A 17,091-nucleotide genomic window follows, 5' to 3' on the forward strand; every position below is an offset into this window, starting at 1 on the left:
ACCTTCATGACACTGAAAACTCACTCAGACACTTTCTAGTAAACCCCGCTGGTTTCTTTTGTTAGGCACCAGATCTTTATCAACCTTCAGTTTTGCCTAATTTCTTATGTCAAATCCGGTTCCTGCCAATTCTACTGCCTGTTTAGGGATCTTTTTATTCATTTTTAATAAAGAGGTTTAATTCATCTGCCTGCCTCCCCCCTGTGAGCATGCATTTATGTCCAAACTTCACTCCACCTGTGACAAAATTTGAGGATTTCTTTCCCTCATACATTTACTCATCTCCTGTCTGAATTGGAGTTGTACACAGACCGTCATTACACACTCCACAGAAGATGGATAACACCAACACATGGAAAAATATGTTCATGCATCTCAATGTCTTCATTATTAATTTTCAGTGTCCTGTTATGTCCACCCATTCATCCATTTTCGTCCGCTAATCCGATTCACGGAGGCAACAGGTCCAGGAAAGATACCCAAACTCGTTCCCAGATCCCGAGGCGTTCCCAGGCAAGAACGGACATATAATCTCTCCAACGAGTCCTCTTTAAAACCTCTAAAGAGAGGCGACCAGGAGGCATCCTAACCAGATGCCCGACCCACCTCAGCTGACTCCTTTCGATGCCGAGGAGCAGCGGCTCTACTCCGAGCTCCCTCCAGATGGCCCTATCTCGAAGGCTGAGCCCCGCCACCCGCTGAAGGAAACCCATTTCAGCCGCTTGTATCCTGCGTAATTCCTCCTTCATAAGATTTTATGTATACTTTTTTTAATATAAACTTTAAAAATACTTTAAAAAGAGGTAAGAATCTGAAAATAAATATTCAACGCTGCGTCTGAGTGTGAAATGTGCCAAAGCTTGGAAACAGAAAGACTTCTCCCAGTCCTGCTTTGTCCAGCCTTCAGTAATATAAAGCCTTACTGTGTATACAGACCAGTGTGTGATTCATTGCGAACCCACAGGTTTTGCCTCTTTCAGATGTTTGTTTAGACGAAAGGCAAAACATTTCAAAAATCTCTTTTGCATGTTAAGGCCCACTTTGCGGCATCTTCTCCACGGACCATTGTCATTGACGTCATTGCTGGGCTGTCGGAAACGGAGAAATGCTCAGCTGCAAAGGCAACAACAACAAGCAAGCACCAGTGCCAATGACCACAACAGGGGCCCTGTACAGTTGGTATTAGAACGATGGTGACCTCAGTATTTGGCTCTACATCACTCAGATAGCACTCATGGCAGAAGTAAACTGCCCTCCTCAGCACACCCAATGCACTCAGTGAATAGCAACCAGGCACCACTGACCCTTAGGAAGTTTTTGAACCTCAGACACATCCATGTCCACATACTTTTATGTCTTTACTAACCTTTGCAGGTTTTGCCATCAGGCTGCAGGGTGAATCCCACAGGGCAGCTGCAGCGCACCCCTGTGGCTGTGTCCTTACATGTCCTGTCGCAGCCACCATTGTTTACGGCGCAAGTCTCTACAGATTGGGGAAAAATTGAAAAACGAAACAGAAGCAGTTGTTCATACACTGACCCAAGCTTAAAAAGAAACAAGAAACATCAGACACGAGAGGTGATGGACTGAAACAAAGCTTCATGTCATAGAAGAATACACACATGACAGCACGATGGGATGTGATGTATTCTTATGTTTTCTCATGTAGCTTTGTCAAAGCACAGATGAAGAAAGGAAGTCAAAATGTCCTAATTCAATTAGATATTTACCCATTTTTACATATACTATAGGTAAACACAATGTCTCCGTCTTTCTCTCTCTCTACCTATCTATTTATCGATACATATATATAGATATATATGTATGTATGTGCAGAAAGACAGATCAGCAGTTATAAATATAAGAACACATGACATAGTGCTGACAACCTAGGGTGTAGAATTCTTTGGGTCAAATGTTGGTTCTAACGTCAAAAAACGAGTTAACCCAAATAAAAAGATAAGGTGCATGTATATTTTCCTCCTCAAATAGATTCTTGTAAATGGTACAGATAAGGTTTGCTGGAACCTGTGAATATTGCCTAAGCTGATATTAAAACAAACCGAACGGTAACGTGGTAACGTAGTTTCTCTTGGTAATCACCCTGCTTTTCTTGGGTTTAACTTCACTCATTCAAGAGATGCTCCAACAGAAGATTAGAATTTTCTCATCAACTGTCAGATTAAAAAAAAAAAAAAAAACATAATACAAGATCCATTTATTTTCTATACCCGCTTAATCCAACTGTCGGGTCGCGGGGGGGTGCTGGAGCTTATCCCAGCAGTCATTGGGCGAGAGGCGGGGTACACCCTGGACAGGTCGCCAGTCCATCACAGGGCCACACAGAGACAAACGAGACAAACAACCACACACACGCTCACACTCACTCCTAGGGACAATTTTAGAGGCACCAATTAACCTGACATGCATGTTTTTGGACAGTGGGAGGAAGCCGGAGTACCCGGAGAGAACCCACACATACACAGGGAGAACATGCAGACTCCATACAGAAAGGCCCCAGGTGGGGATCCAACCCTCTTGCTGTGAGGCGACGGTGCTAACCACTACACCATTGTGCAGCCCCCATAATATACTAATATAGTATAATATGGTTTTCTATATTAAAGTGATACTCCGGAGTAGATTCACCCTGGGGTCATTTGAACCGTGATATCCAGCCAAGTAGCCCACCCGCAGTTTTTTTCGATATTGGCTGAACATCAGCTGAGTTACTGAGTTATCCCGAATAGCTTCGTACAAGGGTTAATGGATCCTGGTCCGTATCTCCAAAATTACCACACTAAAATCACATGCCATGACACCAAACTTCTACAGTAGCACAAATATGGTCTGTACTCACCAAACGATGCATTTGGAAGTTTGAAAATAGTGCAGGAGTTTATTATTATCAACACAAGCCTGATAGCTTCTCTGCTGCTAAAGCTGCGTCGACGTCACTTCAGAGAGCTGGGAGCTTCAAAATAAGATGAGGGTTGATCTACTACTGTAGACAACAAAGTAAATGCTATATTCTACATGTTTTTTTTATGAATTTTTATGTTGTAGAGTTGTGAAATTATTTTATCAATGGAGAAATTGAGCAGCCTTGCTTTGTTGTCTACAGTAGTAGATCAACCCTCATCTTACTTTGAAGCTCCCAGCTCCCAGAAGCTTTTGGCAATCTACTCCGGAGTATCACTTTAATTCATGAAATTATCTTTTGGAATACAAGAAGCTTTTGCAATAATGAATATTAGGGATATACTCCTCCTTTTTAGCATTATCAAAATAAAATGACACAAGGTTACATTCCAGCAGAGGTTATATGCCTAAATAAAACAATAATTTCGGCAGGGGAAGAGAAAAATCCTGATTAGACTGAAAAACCAAATTTAGAGATCAATGCAGTGGCATAATACCTTCTCAGAATGCAGTTTCACGTTTAAATCAGAGCCAATATGGTGGATGCTCTCTTTTAAGACAAAGGAAAGTATTTGAAGATTTGTTTGTGTTTCCTCATGCAACTCTAAACATCCATCTCAGTTCTTTCTCCCTTAATCTTGATGTGTTTGTCCTTTAACGTCCATTTCTCTCCCTGGACATGCCCTGAGACCAGATTGCTAAACTATTTAGTGTTTTCTAGACTAGTGGGATTTGCAGAGGATATGTTGTAGTAGAATACAACAACAACTGAAAGGGGGGCATTTAAAATGTATTACTGATAGGTGTTATAGTGTAATAACAGAGCCCTGTCACCTACACTTCCCAGCTAAGGTCTTCCATGAGTGTGTGTGTGTTAGAAAGGGCATTGCAATTTGGTTTACGTGTCCGCACAAGTTTATCAATACATGCTTTGTGTTAGAGTAAAGGTGAATATGCATCGACTTCATGTCTGTGGATGTTGTGTTTATGGCTATGAGTGATTTATACTGAGTACAGTGGGCCCCTATCATTAGCTGAGGTGAGCTCAGTCCTGCAGGGCCCCAGGCCCAAGCTGAGACAAACCATCAGGCCTGATTGATGTGCTGGACAAGCCCCTCATACCTTCCTCAGCACCCCTTCCAAGCCTCAAGGACAGCATATTTCCTTCATTGCCTGGTTTGTTTGAGAATGGTTTGTAGTAGAGTTTCTCTTATGAGACCTGAAATCACCAAAGTGCTTCTAGTCACATAGCTATTTGTTGTTTTAATAATATTTATTATTTATTATCTTTAAAGGAGAGTTTAGGATCGACTTTTATCCCACTAAATTTGCAAAAGTTGTCTATTCTGTTTATATCTCCACTATGAAAACTATTTGGATGTCCTTCATCTTTTGTGTAATCACCGAACATTTTGGCGTGTGTTCAAGCACTAAAGTTGAAAATGGACAATATAATAGATTCGATTTTACATATCCGGTCAGTTTTGTGTGTAGAGAAAAAGTAGACATAACTGTTATACATAAATATTAACAAATGAAACCTTTTAAACTGAAATATATTCCCGCAAATGCACTATTGCCAGCTAAGCCTTCCCCTATAAAAGGTGGCACTGGGGATGATGTGGGAGGCATCTTGGAGAGATACAAAATCATTCATGATTACCCAGTAGGAATCTAAATTGGTTAGAATTATTAAATAATTGACATGTAAGTGGTGTCCACTGTATTAAGTGTCACAAAAGAATGTTGGTTTTCTGTATATTGTGGCCAGGAATGAAGAGGTACATCTCCAATGTCAGCTAGAAAAGACTGTTAGAATAGATTTTAGAACGTAAATAAAAAATACAATGTGGCATGACATCAAGCTCATTGTTGTGATCTTTTTTTTTGTTTTGTTTAGTGTTAAAATTGTGCATTTGCCTGATTGACAATGAAGCAATCATTAACATTATCAGATATTCAACGAGAACTACTAGGATAGTAGACTAATCAGTGTATGATTTAACTTTGAATGAAGCCCCCATGACAGTAGAAGGAAAGAATTTTCAACAAAAAAAGAAAAATGTTAAAGTTAAGATGCGACTGAAAAGATAAAGGGTAGAATTCCACTTTCAGACTGGAAAAAGGCCAAAGCTTCATATATGTATAGATTCCTGGCAGTTACCCATTCTTTCTGAGATTATCTTCCCCCCAAAAACGTGTTCAGAAGTTTGTTGATGTAGGCTGATATGCCCTATATTACATAAAAAGAATATGCAGCTTCTAGCCTTTTTTCTAACCCGAACCAAATAAATTCACTGCCTAAACCAAATCCCAGTTTGGGACATTATATGAGGACTTTGGATTTGAGATTGATGTTGCCTCTAGTTGAGCCGTCTTTTCCCTTGTGCTGCTTTTAGGGACGGAACATTACTGAACGCTGTTGTGGGTCATATTCAGCGCTACTAACAAATTATCTATATGCTTGAATCAATTTGAAGATCTGTTCTTCTGTCTGTGAAAGGATCATGTTTTAAAGCAAGAGAGCGAGAGGGAAAGCTACGTATGGTTTATGACGGGTTGGAAAGATTCACCAATGCAAATCAGAATCAGATGTTAATGTTAAAGATATAATTACACTGATGTACACCTAGATTGAAGAATGTATCGTAACCAATTATGCATTTAAAATTAAAATAGGTTTACCAAGGTTTTTTGCTGCAGATCTCACACAGACTCAATATGAGATTTCAGCATCAATGTTCATGAGTAAATGAAGAAGTGGCTCTGCATCACTTGTGCACTCCAGGAGGCAGCAGGGTAAGCAGTCTGTGCACCTTTTAAACAATGTTTCAGCACTGGAAAAAATCTAAATCTTACCAAGCATATTTGTCTCATTGAGTATCTCATTACACTTGATATCAGACCCAATTGCCTAACAAGTACCATTTCAGCAAGATATAGGGACTTGTTTTAATACAATATATCTTGAATATCTTGTTAAGTGAAAAAGTCTTGGAAACATCTTGTTTTGAATCATATATCACGTGAAACAAGCTTTTTTTTTTTCATTTGAAGAGGTTTTTAAGCTAATTTCAAGATCAATTTTAACTCAAAAGTCCTTAATATCACATTTTATTTTAAGAAATCTTGACAAGCCGATTTTCACTAGTTCCATTGGCAATTTTTTTTGCTTATTTCAAGCAAAAACGTCTTGTATTTGTTGTTTTTTTACTTAATTTTGGAGGGGCATTTTTTCCAGTGAGCTGCCCCACTCAGGTCTAGCGGAGAAAGCAGCATATATGCCCACTATAGTTGCTTGCAAGGTCCGACATCCAACTCTAATGCGATTTACAATACACAAATAAATAAAGCGCCTAGAAATGATAACTGCAAGAAGCAAAAGCCTAAAAACGTGTCTCACATAACATTGCAATGCAAGCTAAAGTTGTTGCCATTGATGATTTCAAAAGAAACATATCACGGAGAAAAGATTGATAACCTTCCTCATGTAATCCCAGTGAGGTTAATATGAAATGTTGGGTTGCCCTCAGAACAGGAGACATGCTTGAATAAGAGGAAGTTAAGCAAGGTGTAGCCAGTGAGGAGAAATTTAAATATTCTGCGAAATGGGGCGTAGAGAAGAGTACAGAAAGGTCACAAAAGAATGAGAAACACATAATTTCCCATTTTTCTTCAAGCCACATTGTCCAAAACCTGGTAAAAGAAAACATGTAAATTAAAATTGTATATAGATTACAGCCTGTGCAGCATATTTGTTTGGAAAACTGCATATCAGGTATGAAACAGGGATACACAAACAGAAAGGCTTCTGTTTGGATAACCCTATCTTAAACACTACTTAAAAAAGTCCAAAGATGCCCAAGGTTCATGAGAAGAGCATTCAGGACAAACAAAAATAAAATTTGAGAGCTTTGCTCTAATTTAGCAACTAATGCTAATATTTATCTATCAAGTACTAAAAAGGTCACATTTAATGATAAATGTAATTATCATTTTATATGATGGGTTATCAGAAATGCATGGAAGCCCCTTTCCGCCACTTAATAAAAATAAATTTAGAAATACTAAGTCAAAATTATGAGATACTAAGTTGAAATTCTGAGATACTAAGTAGAGATACTCATAATTATGAGATACTAAGTCAAAAGTATCTAAGAATTATGAGATACTATCTCATAATTTCGACTTAGTATCTCAGAATTATGAGATAGTATTTCTAAATTTATTTTTATTACGTGGCGGAAAGGGGCTTCCATAGAATTGAGAGCAATGCAACACAAAACAAGTTGAATAAGATGGAAATAAACCATTTTTCACTGAGATAATCTTAGTCTATTAGAAATTTCGGTAGGTACCGGTGAGTAAAAAAAGATTTTGAGAAACAGTGATCTCTTTTAAGCCTTTTTCGGATATAGTCATGGGTATAGTTGCTACAGATTTGTGATTGTGGGGGTGGACACAGTGGGCACCAAAGGTTAACAAAACTGTTTTTAATAAAATGAAAGTAGAGAGAGGGTATCGAGGAGGGACGAGAAGATGTACAGTCTAGGATACAAGCACAAGCGGCATGGCAACACATAGAAAGAGGAAGAAAAGAGTTACCCATAAGTAGCCGCCGTTTCACTCGCTTGTCCACATCAGCTACTGACGTGGCATTGAACTCAGAGCTCTCAATTGCAGCCTCATCTTTCTCTAAAACACAAGTGACAAGGGGACAAACAGTGAGCAGCAGGTTAATGAGAAGCCCAAATGACCAGACCTTCAGCCACTCTTGGCGTTTGAGCAAAAAACCAAAGCCAAGAAGCAAGAAGCGATGAAGAGGTGCCAAAATCCCTGTTAGAGTGTTAATTCCCCAAAAAAAAAAGATAAATCCACTGGAGCAAATCAAAATAACAAAACAAAATAAATTAAATTGATCCGTATCAGTGGGTAGCTTACAAAATGAAGCAAGACGTAGACAAAAAAGGTGGGAGTGGGAAGAAAATTGTTCAGGGGTTATAACATAAGGTGTGGGGTTTTAAGAATGGAATTGAGTTGGGGTGGACAAGCTGAATTTTTGATTTAGATGTTGACGTTGCTGTTGCCAATGGAGTTTATGCCTTCCATATCAAACAGCCACACTTTGTCAGCAACTATTCATATTAAACTAAAGGATGAAGGTAAAAAGAGAGGAGGAGGGGTCCATGCCCAACATTTCCAAAACAAGCTGCTTTGAATGTGGACAAAGAGACAAGCAAATAAAACTGGGTGATGATGATAAGAAAGGATAAAGGATATATAAAGAATAGGGCATGAGAGGGCAATAAGCATAGAGGAGATGGTAGAAGAGCTGAGAAATGACAAGATGAGTAAGAGAATAAAGGAAACAAAAGGAAAAGAGAGAAAAGAAAGTTGGGGAGAAAAAAAAGACAATCCCATTATGGCTCGCAGTGGGAAGTGTATATGAGGGGAGGGGGGGGGGGTTGCACACATTGAGAAATAGAAATTGAAAGGAGAATGTAGGAGAGACATGCGTAGATATAAAACAAAAAGAAAGAACGGTTACTCTGGGGGCAGCGCTGGTTGCCTGTTTGTCTATGGAACACATCGCAACTGGCTTTAACAGTCAACGTTGGAAAACCGCATTCCCAAATGCCGGGCAGCAGTGGTGACAGGAGAATGATGAGAGGAAAAATGGAAGCAGCTTGCACTAGTTGTATAAGAGTGTCAGATTGCTGTTAAAATGGCATGCATGTACTGCGTTGGTATGGCAGTTTGATGAAGGGGTTTGGAGAGGGAGCCAGCCTTTCACTAGGCCTTAGTAATTAAGGCTTGAATGAGCATCTTTCTATGAATGGACACTATTTGCTGGAAAAAAAAAGACAGACCCTTTGATGTCTTATGGGTTGGTGGTGGGTAGATATGGGCACAATTAATGTCCCTTTCATTTCCCCTGGCCCACCTTGCTACCATTTTCTCTCTCGCTTCTCTGAATGATGCATAAAGTGAAGGACTCTGTGAAGTACACTCGGGGATGAATGGAAGCTTTCTGGTGCTGAGCTAACAGGGTAAAATGTGGTTGTGCGAATGTGTGAACGTTGAGTCAAAAGCTTGTGCATACCAGTGTGTGTGCTCGGCGTGTCGGCTTGCTCGAGTGTGTGAAAAAAAACCTGCCAGAGTGGGATATAAAACGTAAGTGTATGTGTGTGTGTATGTGAGAGGTGGATGCGTAGGACAGGTTTGAGAAGAGGTGGAAAGAGAGAAATCCCAGCCACTCACTCCTAAATAGTCTATGGGATTAGAAGGTGGTTGGAGGCCCACAAAAAGGAAAGTTGTTTTAAAGACCTATACAGGATGGGGGAGGTAGGGTAGGTGTGCGACTCTGGGGGGGGGGGGGGGGGGTGTCACTCTAAACAACTACAGTTAAGAGCAAAATGGTAAAAACCGATGGACTAAAAGGAAACAAAAGGGCAAGGGTGACCGAAAACGCCATCGCAATAAAACAAGCGGAATTGGAGAAGAACAAAAAAAAAAAAGGAAAGAAGAAGAAAAAAAAGAGTTCGTACAAATGTGTTGCAGGCTCTCCGATCCACAAACATTGAATGGATGGATTAGTAAAAAGAACCAAGAGTTTGATGGTGGCACATGTGAGTGGACTGATAAATTAGGAATGGTGGGTTATGAGAGAGTAAAGAAAGGAGGGCACTGCAAGTCCCTGCCTCTCTGTTAAGTTCTGAGAAGCAACAAAAAGGTGCTAATGAATGGGGATAAAGTCATGGAAGCAATTTTCGACTAATGGCCAGCTGGTTGTTACAGTATTTGTTTGGCTCTTTTGTTTGTGGTGGTGGTGGTTGTGAATGGGGAGGTAGTTAGTTAACTGGATGCAGAGGTAAGGTTTGAATTTGTCAGAGCTTTTCATAAGATCAGGCTGCAATTGAGACGTCCGTTTAACCGCCGATTCTAACACAAGGCCCCTAACCCCCCAAACCCGGAGTTATCATTTAGTCTTGTGCACTGAGGAGTAGTACTTTCCACCTGATTTTGGTTCTAAAACTAATTCTCAGACAAGACAGGCAATCAGGTACTATCACCAGAAAGCAGGAAGAGGTGGAAGGAAGGAGGAACAGAGGGACAGCACTGTATAAAAAGGGAGAAAGAGGGCTGGATTTAAAGGTAGGCCCAAAGAGCAGTAGGGACACTGGGACCACAAAATAGAGAGATTCTTTCACTCTAATCAAAAGTGTGAAGAAACAGAGATATACGTAGAAAGAGAAACACTGGGGAAAGGTGTACAAGAAGGGTTTCCTGCTTCTCTTCTGCTCGCACAGGACAGCCTTTTCTTGATGGAGTGTTCCACTTCTTCAAAGCAGCTGGAAAGAAAATGGGTTAGCGGCAGCGAAAACCTGGCACTACAAACCATTCGCTCCAATGGTGAGGGTGAGAGACAGTGAGAAACAGTGAGAGACAGCGGAAGAAAAGGAAAGAGAGAGGAGACGTTTGCAGTGTTCAGACAGAGTAGAGTAGACAGTATATAAAAGGGCATTATATAATGTGTTTTCCTGTTTAATAAACAGCACTGACATCCCCTTCATCCATCCATCTATCTATCTTGGATTTGAAAAAATATCAGCTTTTTGACTGCTATGAAAATCTTTTCCGGAGTTTTTTTTTTTTATATAAATTTGGAATATCTGAGGAAAATGAGCTAAATGAGAAAACAGGCTGGGGTTTAGTCTTAGTTTCTTTTGTTATGCTCGACTCTGCACATTTGAGGAACACAAGCTATCAAATGTCCACCTCGGTTTCATGATACACAGAAATACTGACGTTTTCTGTGACCGATTAGCATTTCTGACAAAACACATGGCAGATTCCAAAGAAAAGTAAAAAGAGATTCTTCTTAGGAATGTGTATTGATCTAACCTGAATTCAAAGATCATTATTTTCATCAATCTAAGTGAGGCTCTTTCTTCATGGTTCAAATATAATCGTTTCTGTTTACGAATTAATCTGATGTTACTGTTGTGGTGTTTAATCTCCAATTTTGTCAAAAATAATGAATTCACAAATCGAGAAAATATGTTCACAAAGAAAATATCTCAATATGTCCAACAGTCAAAATGTTACATATATAGTAGGTACTTTACAGTCCAAAATTAACATAGATTTCTATCAAGTCAGTGATGTGACAGCTTTGTTCATTTTTTATTGCAGTGCACAGAACATTTGTACAACTATCAACCAAAGCTATCAAACACAAACCCAAAAGCTTTGAAACAATGTCAACACCTTAGCATAAAAAGAAAAAGAGAGAAGGAATTCATTTCCTGAGTGAGAGGTCACCGTAATCTAATTTCAGGATTCAACAATAATAATAATATTCATAATTTAAGTGAATAAATTTAAGTTGAACTTTTTTAATAACAAAATACAAAAAAATGATCACTACCCTAATACCTGGCCTGACTTCATATCTTCCAAGCACTTGAGGCCAATCTACTCAAACTATAATTGAAAATAACTGTCAGGCTTTGCAAACCTTTATCAGAATGGAGGATAAAAAAAAAGATATGAACAGCTTCACTTACCTGGAACGCCTTATCTAGCCTCTACTGATCAGGGAAAAAAAAGCTAGATATAAATAAATTTCCATAAGTGATAGTCATATTTACAGCTGAATGGACTAACTGAATCAACTTTTGACATAATAAATGTATGTTTCAGTGTGAGAAATGTGTCAGTCACTCATTCTCCACCAGATAATTCTGTTATTACTTTTCCAATTGTTTGACCTAACAAATTGCCATTATGGTAGTCTTTCCAGGATTTGATTTGAAAATGATTCATGCTGATGTATTTTGGATTAACTATTATTTTACATGTCCACTGGAACACATGTCATATGTCCACCAGAAAAAAATTAAGGAAAAAGTGTGCAGATCCAAGGTGAGGCAACAGTGCATTGAGATGAACCGCGTTGTGGTTTTGCCCTGTATAAATAAAACTTAATCAAACTGAATTGAATTCTCCAAGTCAGGTCACTTCTACCAATAACATATTTGAAAACAGAACATTGCAACTATAGTTATTCTGGTGTGATACAATACGAGAACTATTTCAACTACTAGTGGTTGCTCTATGCAGGATGTAGAGCAGATGAAGCCAGAGTTTCTTAACAGTAGTAGTTATTTAAGGATAGTTTCGGCTTGAGTCTTGATTGGGGTTGATTATATTTGACATCAGGCAGAAACAGATGTCAAGAAAATCATTTCCAAATGCTGGTTCTCTATATGCAATAAAAACCCTGCTCTGTATATAGCATTTATATAACATGAGGCCAGAAGCACTCCTCGTGCTTTTGTCTGCTTTGTCATTTTCTTTCTTTCTTTCTTTCTTTAAATTCACTGTGCCACACTGTTCAAGAGATGATACAATAAAACAGCTGGGAGGGCCAAGGGGAATATATTTGCATAATTTGGAAGGGCATCACAGTTGTCACTTACCAATGCAGGTCTTGCTGTCTGAGTGCAGGGCATACTTTTGGTGGCAGCCACACACTGGCCCTGTGTCTGTGTCATCACATGTGTGCTGGCAACCTCCGTTTCCATAGTTACATGTCACTAAAGATAACATAAATTCAAGTCTTACTCTTTTTTTTCTGTACAGTAATTGTGACAAAAGGATCAAAACACGTTTTTTTTTTTCAAATCTGCATTATCATTCTGCATCCATTACTTAATGAAAAATGTTATTGCAAGACAATTTGGCCTGGTAAACCAGACAAGAGCTAACAGACATTTGTAATTTACTGGAACAAGATTAAAAATGATGCCCTTCTAGATCTAAGATCTGACCTGACAAAAAGATCTGACAGGTCGAAAAGTGGGTTATACTACAAATAATGATAAATTAGGTGATATTGGGAGGGATAAAATGAGGGAAAGAGAGAGGGAGTAATAAATTGAAAAGAAATTCATGTAGAGGTGAGCTGAATAAAAAGCAGCATATAAAAGAGGAAAATCCAGCATAGGGGGAGAGAAAGATAATTACAGTATATATTAAAAATAAGTGGAGTAAGAATTTTTCTTTGTATTTATTTGATATTGTATGATATTAAAAATACATATATTTTCATTTCAGTTTCAAAAAGCTTTATTTGTAAGTAAAAAAATAAATAAAACTGGTATCTTATCTAACCTTATCTCGTATTGTATCTTAAAAAAACAAGTGCTATCAACACAATCAAAAAGTTTTTGTTTGTAATTAATTGTATGAATCTGTGTACAAGTAGTTAAACGTTATTTACCACAATCTAATTGCAAACTTATCTAATTTTGTGATTTGTTTTATGAAGACAAATTATCTTCTAATTTACCAGCCAAGCATTTCCCTTTTAAAAGATGAAACGCTTGATAATGATGTCGTGGGCTTTTTCAAGAAATTGGTTGTGAAATGTGAGGAATGTATCAAGACAGAGTTTAAACTACTCAAAATCTGCCATTAAGCTTCTAGATGAGAACTGGTTATATGTACTCTGGTGAAAAATCTTTTTTATACTGGTCAATAGGCTCACTAACACACGCTCTTGAGTTCTTGAATGTAATGTGAAAGTGTTTACTTGGCATTCGGACCTACTTGTCACTTATCTTATTTTAAGAAAGATGGACCAAATTTTAACTGACGCAACCCATCCCCTCGCCCCCAAAGTTTTTAAGGAGCACTAGGTTAAATGACAGACTCCTGCAAAGACCAATCAGGACAGCAAGATATCACAAATCATTTGTACCTACAGCGATCAGGCTATATAACAGCAAGCCAAAAGCAACTACAGCACTTTAGTTAACTCACCCGGTCTAATCTCCTTTTATGGTTTTTATTTAATTTACACAGCACTGTTTTTATCTTCTGTTGTTATTTTATTGTACTTCACACATTTTATCCCCTATTTATTTTAATGGGGTATGTCTAGTGTCTATTGTCTGTATGTTTATAGTATGTCTTGAGGAGATGTGTACTGTTGACCACCTGAGTTTCCCCCTGGGGATAATAAAGTTTACCTTGACCTTGACCTTGAGTCTGCAGTAGATGGTGTCATAGACCCAGTGTCAACCAGACGATTCAAGGAGCTCTTCTCCTTTATTAACATTATCATTTTGGATTTGATTAATCAACGTTTGTTGACAGGCTACGTACCACAGACTTTTAAGGTTGGTGAAATTAAACCTTTAAAGGGAACCCCGACTGGGAGGACTTATAGGCATAAATATGCTTTAATGTTTGCCTTATTCAAAAACCGACAAAAACTGTAGGCGCCTGGACAAACTGGTGAAAAAGGCTGGTTCTGTTGTAGGCAGAAGGCTAGACCCTCTCAGTGCTGCAGTGGAGCAATGGATGAGGAGAAAATTATATTCTGTTTTGGAGAACAATAAACATCCTCTCCGCAGCATCCTGGCAGGACAGAGGAGCAGCTGCAGTGAGAGGCTCATCTCTCTGCCCTGCAGGACTGAGAGGTTCAGGAGGTCCTTTGTCCCCACAGCCATAAGGCTTTTTAACAGTGACTGCTGACATGTTCTTCTCAAATTTATTTATTAATTTATTTAGTCATTTATTATTATTATTAGTAGTAGTATTATTATTATCATTATTATTATCATTATTATTATTGTTGTCTAATATACAATCATTGTAAATATAAAATCTTTGGAGCTACTTGACTAATTTGAATTTCCCCCATTGGGGGATGAATAAAGTATTTTTCTTTGGCTCCATCTCTGGCACCCTGTGGCAGCTCAGGTTGCCACCAGAAGTGCCATTGCTAGTTGCCACTGCCACGATTTGAGCTTGCCGTCTCTCCAATATTTGCCTCTTAAGGCCTCAGTATGCTTCTCCGTCGCTATCCGAAAATCCATCTCCGTAGTCCGTCCTTTCGAAGTTCTCCGTCGGGCTGTCGGATACGCAAGGCAATTCACCTCCCGATCAGTAGGCATCGCTACATTAGACGACCTAATCTCGCGACGTCTATCGTGAAAGTCGTTGATTGATTGTTTACCTTCCGGCTCCGTCCCACTCCTCACAGTGAACAATGGCGACCGAGAGAGAGAAAGACTGTTGTTGGAGTTGGAGCTTATTGATATTGAAATGCGAATAGTTTTGACCAAATGTTGACCGGCACACAGTAAACTCTTTCAAAAATGGCGGTGTTGTTGTTCTGAGAGGAAGGCGCTCGACGGATAGATAGAAATTTTGGCCGACGAACACAAGCTACGGAGAGAGCTCTGCGTCGACGGAGAGGGCTCTCCGTAGGCGACCATAAATCAGCCTTTAGCCTCTAACAGTGGGCTTGTGTCGGTGCCTGTCCTGTTGGATCTCAGTGCTGCATTTGATACTGTCAAAAACAACATTCTACTATAGAAGCTTGAACATGTTTTTGTGATTAAGGAACCACAATAGGCTACTTTAAGTCATATTTATCCAAGAGATTTGAGTCTTTTTCACGTAAATGAAGGAATCATCCTAAAGTTAGTCATGGAGTTCCGCAGGGTTCTGAGTTTGGATCGATTGTTTTGTGAAGTTATTCTTCACCAGGATTTATCTCACAAATAAAACAGGTTTCTAAGACACCTTCTCTCACCTTCATAATATTGCCAAAATTAGGAGCATGCTGTCTCAGAATGATGCAGAAAAAAGTTTTGCCCTTAAGACAGCTGGAAGCTTATTCTAGCTGTCTTGTAATAACTATAAAAATTGTAATAAGAAAAACAGTTTGCAGGATGTTGTCGAATGCCATCTTTTTATGTTTTTGTAGTGACACACCTGTCCCCTGGGGGGGTAAATTGGGCTGGTGAACTGATGATAAACCTGCAACTACACACAGTGGGAAATAGTGTAATCAGTTTGTTCAAGCAGATGCGCCGGTGTTGCTATGCCATTTCTACATGGTATACTGCTTTCCTGAAATATAACTCTCTTGCCGAGCAAAAATGTTTTGCTTTTAATACTAACATAATAGCCAGTTCCAATATCTTCTACATTTGGTTACCTTTGTTTGAAAGAGCACCACAGAAACCCAGCTTTGTGAGAAATGGAAGAACTGTTTCTTATATCACTCATTTACTACAGCACTTTGTCTCTTACTATTAATTAAATATTACCACAGTAGGAACACAGTAGAACTTTCACAGTTTTTTATACTCTCACTGTAGGAGAGGTGCACTAGAATTTATGCCAAAAAATTTAGCTCAAAGCTGACTTTTTTCCCCTCAGAAATATCAGCACTAAATTCCATGGCAGCAGGCACTTAAGTAGAGGAGTGAGAGACAGGGAGTCAGCTGTAAATGGGTGTTTCAACTCATGAATTCTCTCTGCTGAATCCTTCAGCACCTTAAGCTAGGGTTGACATGCTTAACTGATATCGGTATTAAATGTCCACTCTCATGTTTTACTGCTGAGAGCCTTCTGGAATTTGTCCATCATTGCCATTACAGATGTTTATTAAATAAAGGTTAGATTTGTCATTGCAACAGTATGTAACTGCTATGAATGTTGACAAGAAAATGGCGTTATTCGGTTACTTTACTCTATGAATAATTAAACTATATTAAAACTCAGGAGACTAAATATCAATAAATTACAAACATCTTTGCACAAAAATTAATTTAGGATCTCAATATATCCAACATTTGTGACCTATGAATAGTGTCAACATGAGAAAACGAACCAGATATAAGCATAAAAGCATATTTACTTTGTATTTATGTTTGTGTGTGTCAGAGTAGAGATATGGGAATCAGATGTGATACATACATGTACATTCTTTCTGGTTTTTGGCCAACTCGAAGCCAGGACGGCACTCGCATGACACTCCGCCTTTGCCTGGAGCTTCTCTGCAGATATGAGCACAGCCATGGTCCTTGTTCATGCAGTTCATTCCATCTGTGCAAGGAATTGGGACAAAAGACAAAGATTTTAAATAATGTTTTAACCAAAAAAAAACCTGTTTGTACAGGCGGGAATCTAGCTGATTCAATGGATGAAAGCTTATAAAAACCTGCTTCCATTCTAATCACATTAATGAGTCATAGTAAAGAAGTACTTATGTTAGAATAGAAATGTCAAACTTGTCTGCTCTTATAAGACGATTTGGTTGGGATTTGTTGTTGATGTTACGATGTCAGCGGTAGAAGGTTT

The 17,091-nt window shown here is 38.8% G+C and overlaps 1 protein-coding gene across 3 annotated transcripts in view; it reads right to left on the reverse strand.

Annotated features, from left to right (window-relative positions):
• scube1 (signal peptide, CUB domain, EGF-like 1) overlaps nt 1–17,091 on the reverse strand; it is a 135,690-nt gene that overhangs the window by 45,391 nt on the left and 73,208 nt on the right. For 2 of the 3 annotated variants that reach the window (XM_075471953.1, XM_075471952.1), the window contains exons 5-8: nt 16,708–16,836; nt 12,408–12,524; nt 7,528–7,617; nt 1,367–1,483 (exon numbers count right to left, since the gene is read on the reverse strand). In XM_075471953.1, the coding sequence (XP_075328068.1) occupies nt 1,367–1,483; nt 7,528–7,617; nt 12,408–12,524; nt 16,708–16,836 (453 nt within the window). The remainder of the gene's footprint in view (nt 1–1,366; nt 1,484–7,527; nt 7,618–12,407; nt 12,525–16,707; nt 16,837–17,091) is intronic. The other variant, XM_075471954.1, reaches the window with a different exon arrangement.

The sequence above is a fragment of the Odontesthes bonariensis genome, chromosome 8 (genome assembly GCF_027942865.1).
Source record: "Odontesthes bonariensis isolate fOdoBon6 chromosome 8, fOdoBon6.hap1, whole genome shotgun sequence".
In the NCBI taxonomy this organism is placed as follows: Eukaryota; Metazoa; Chordata; class Actinopteri; order Atheriniformes; family Atherinopsidae; genus Odontesthes; species Odontesthes bonariensis.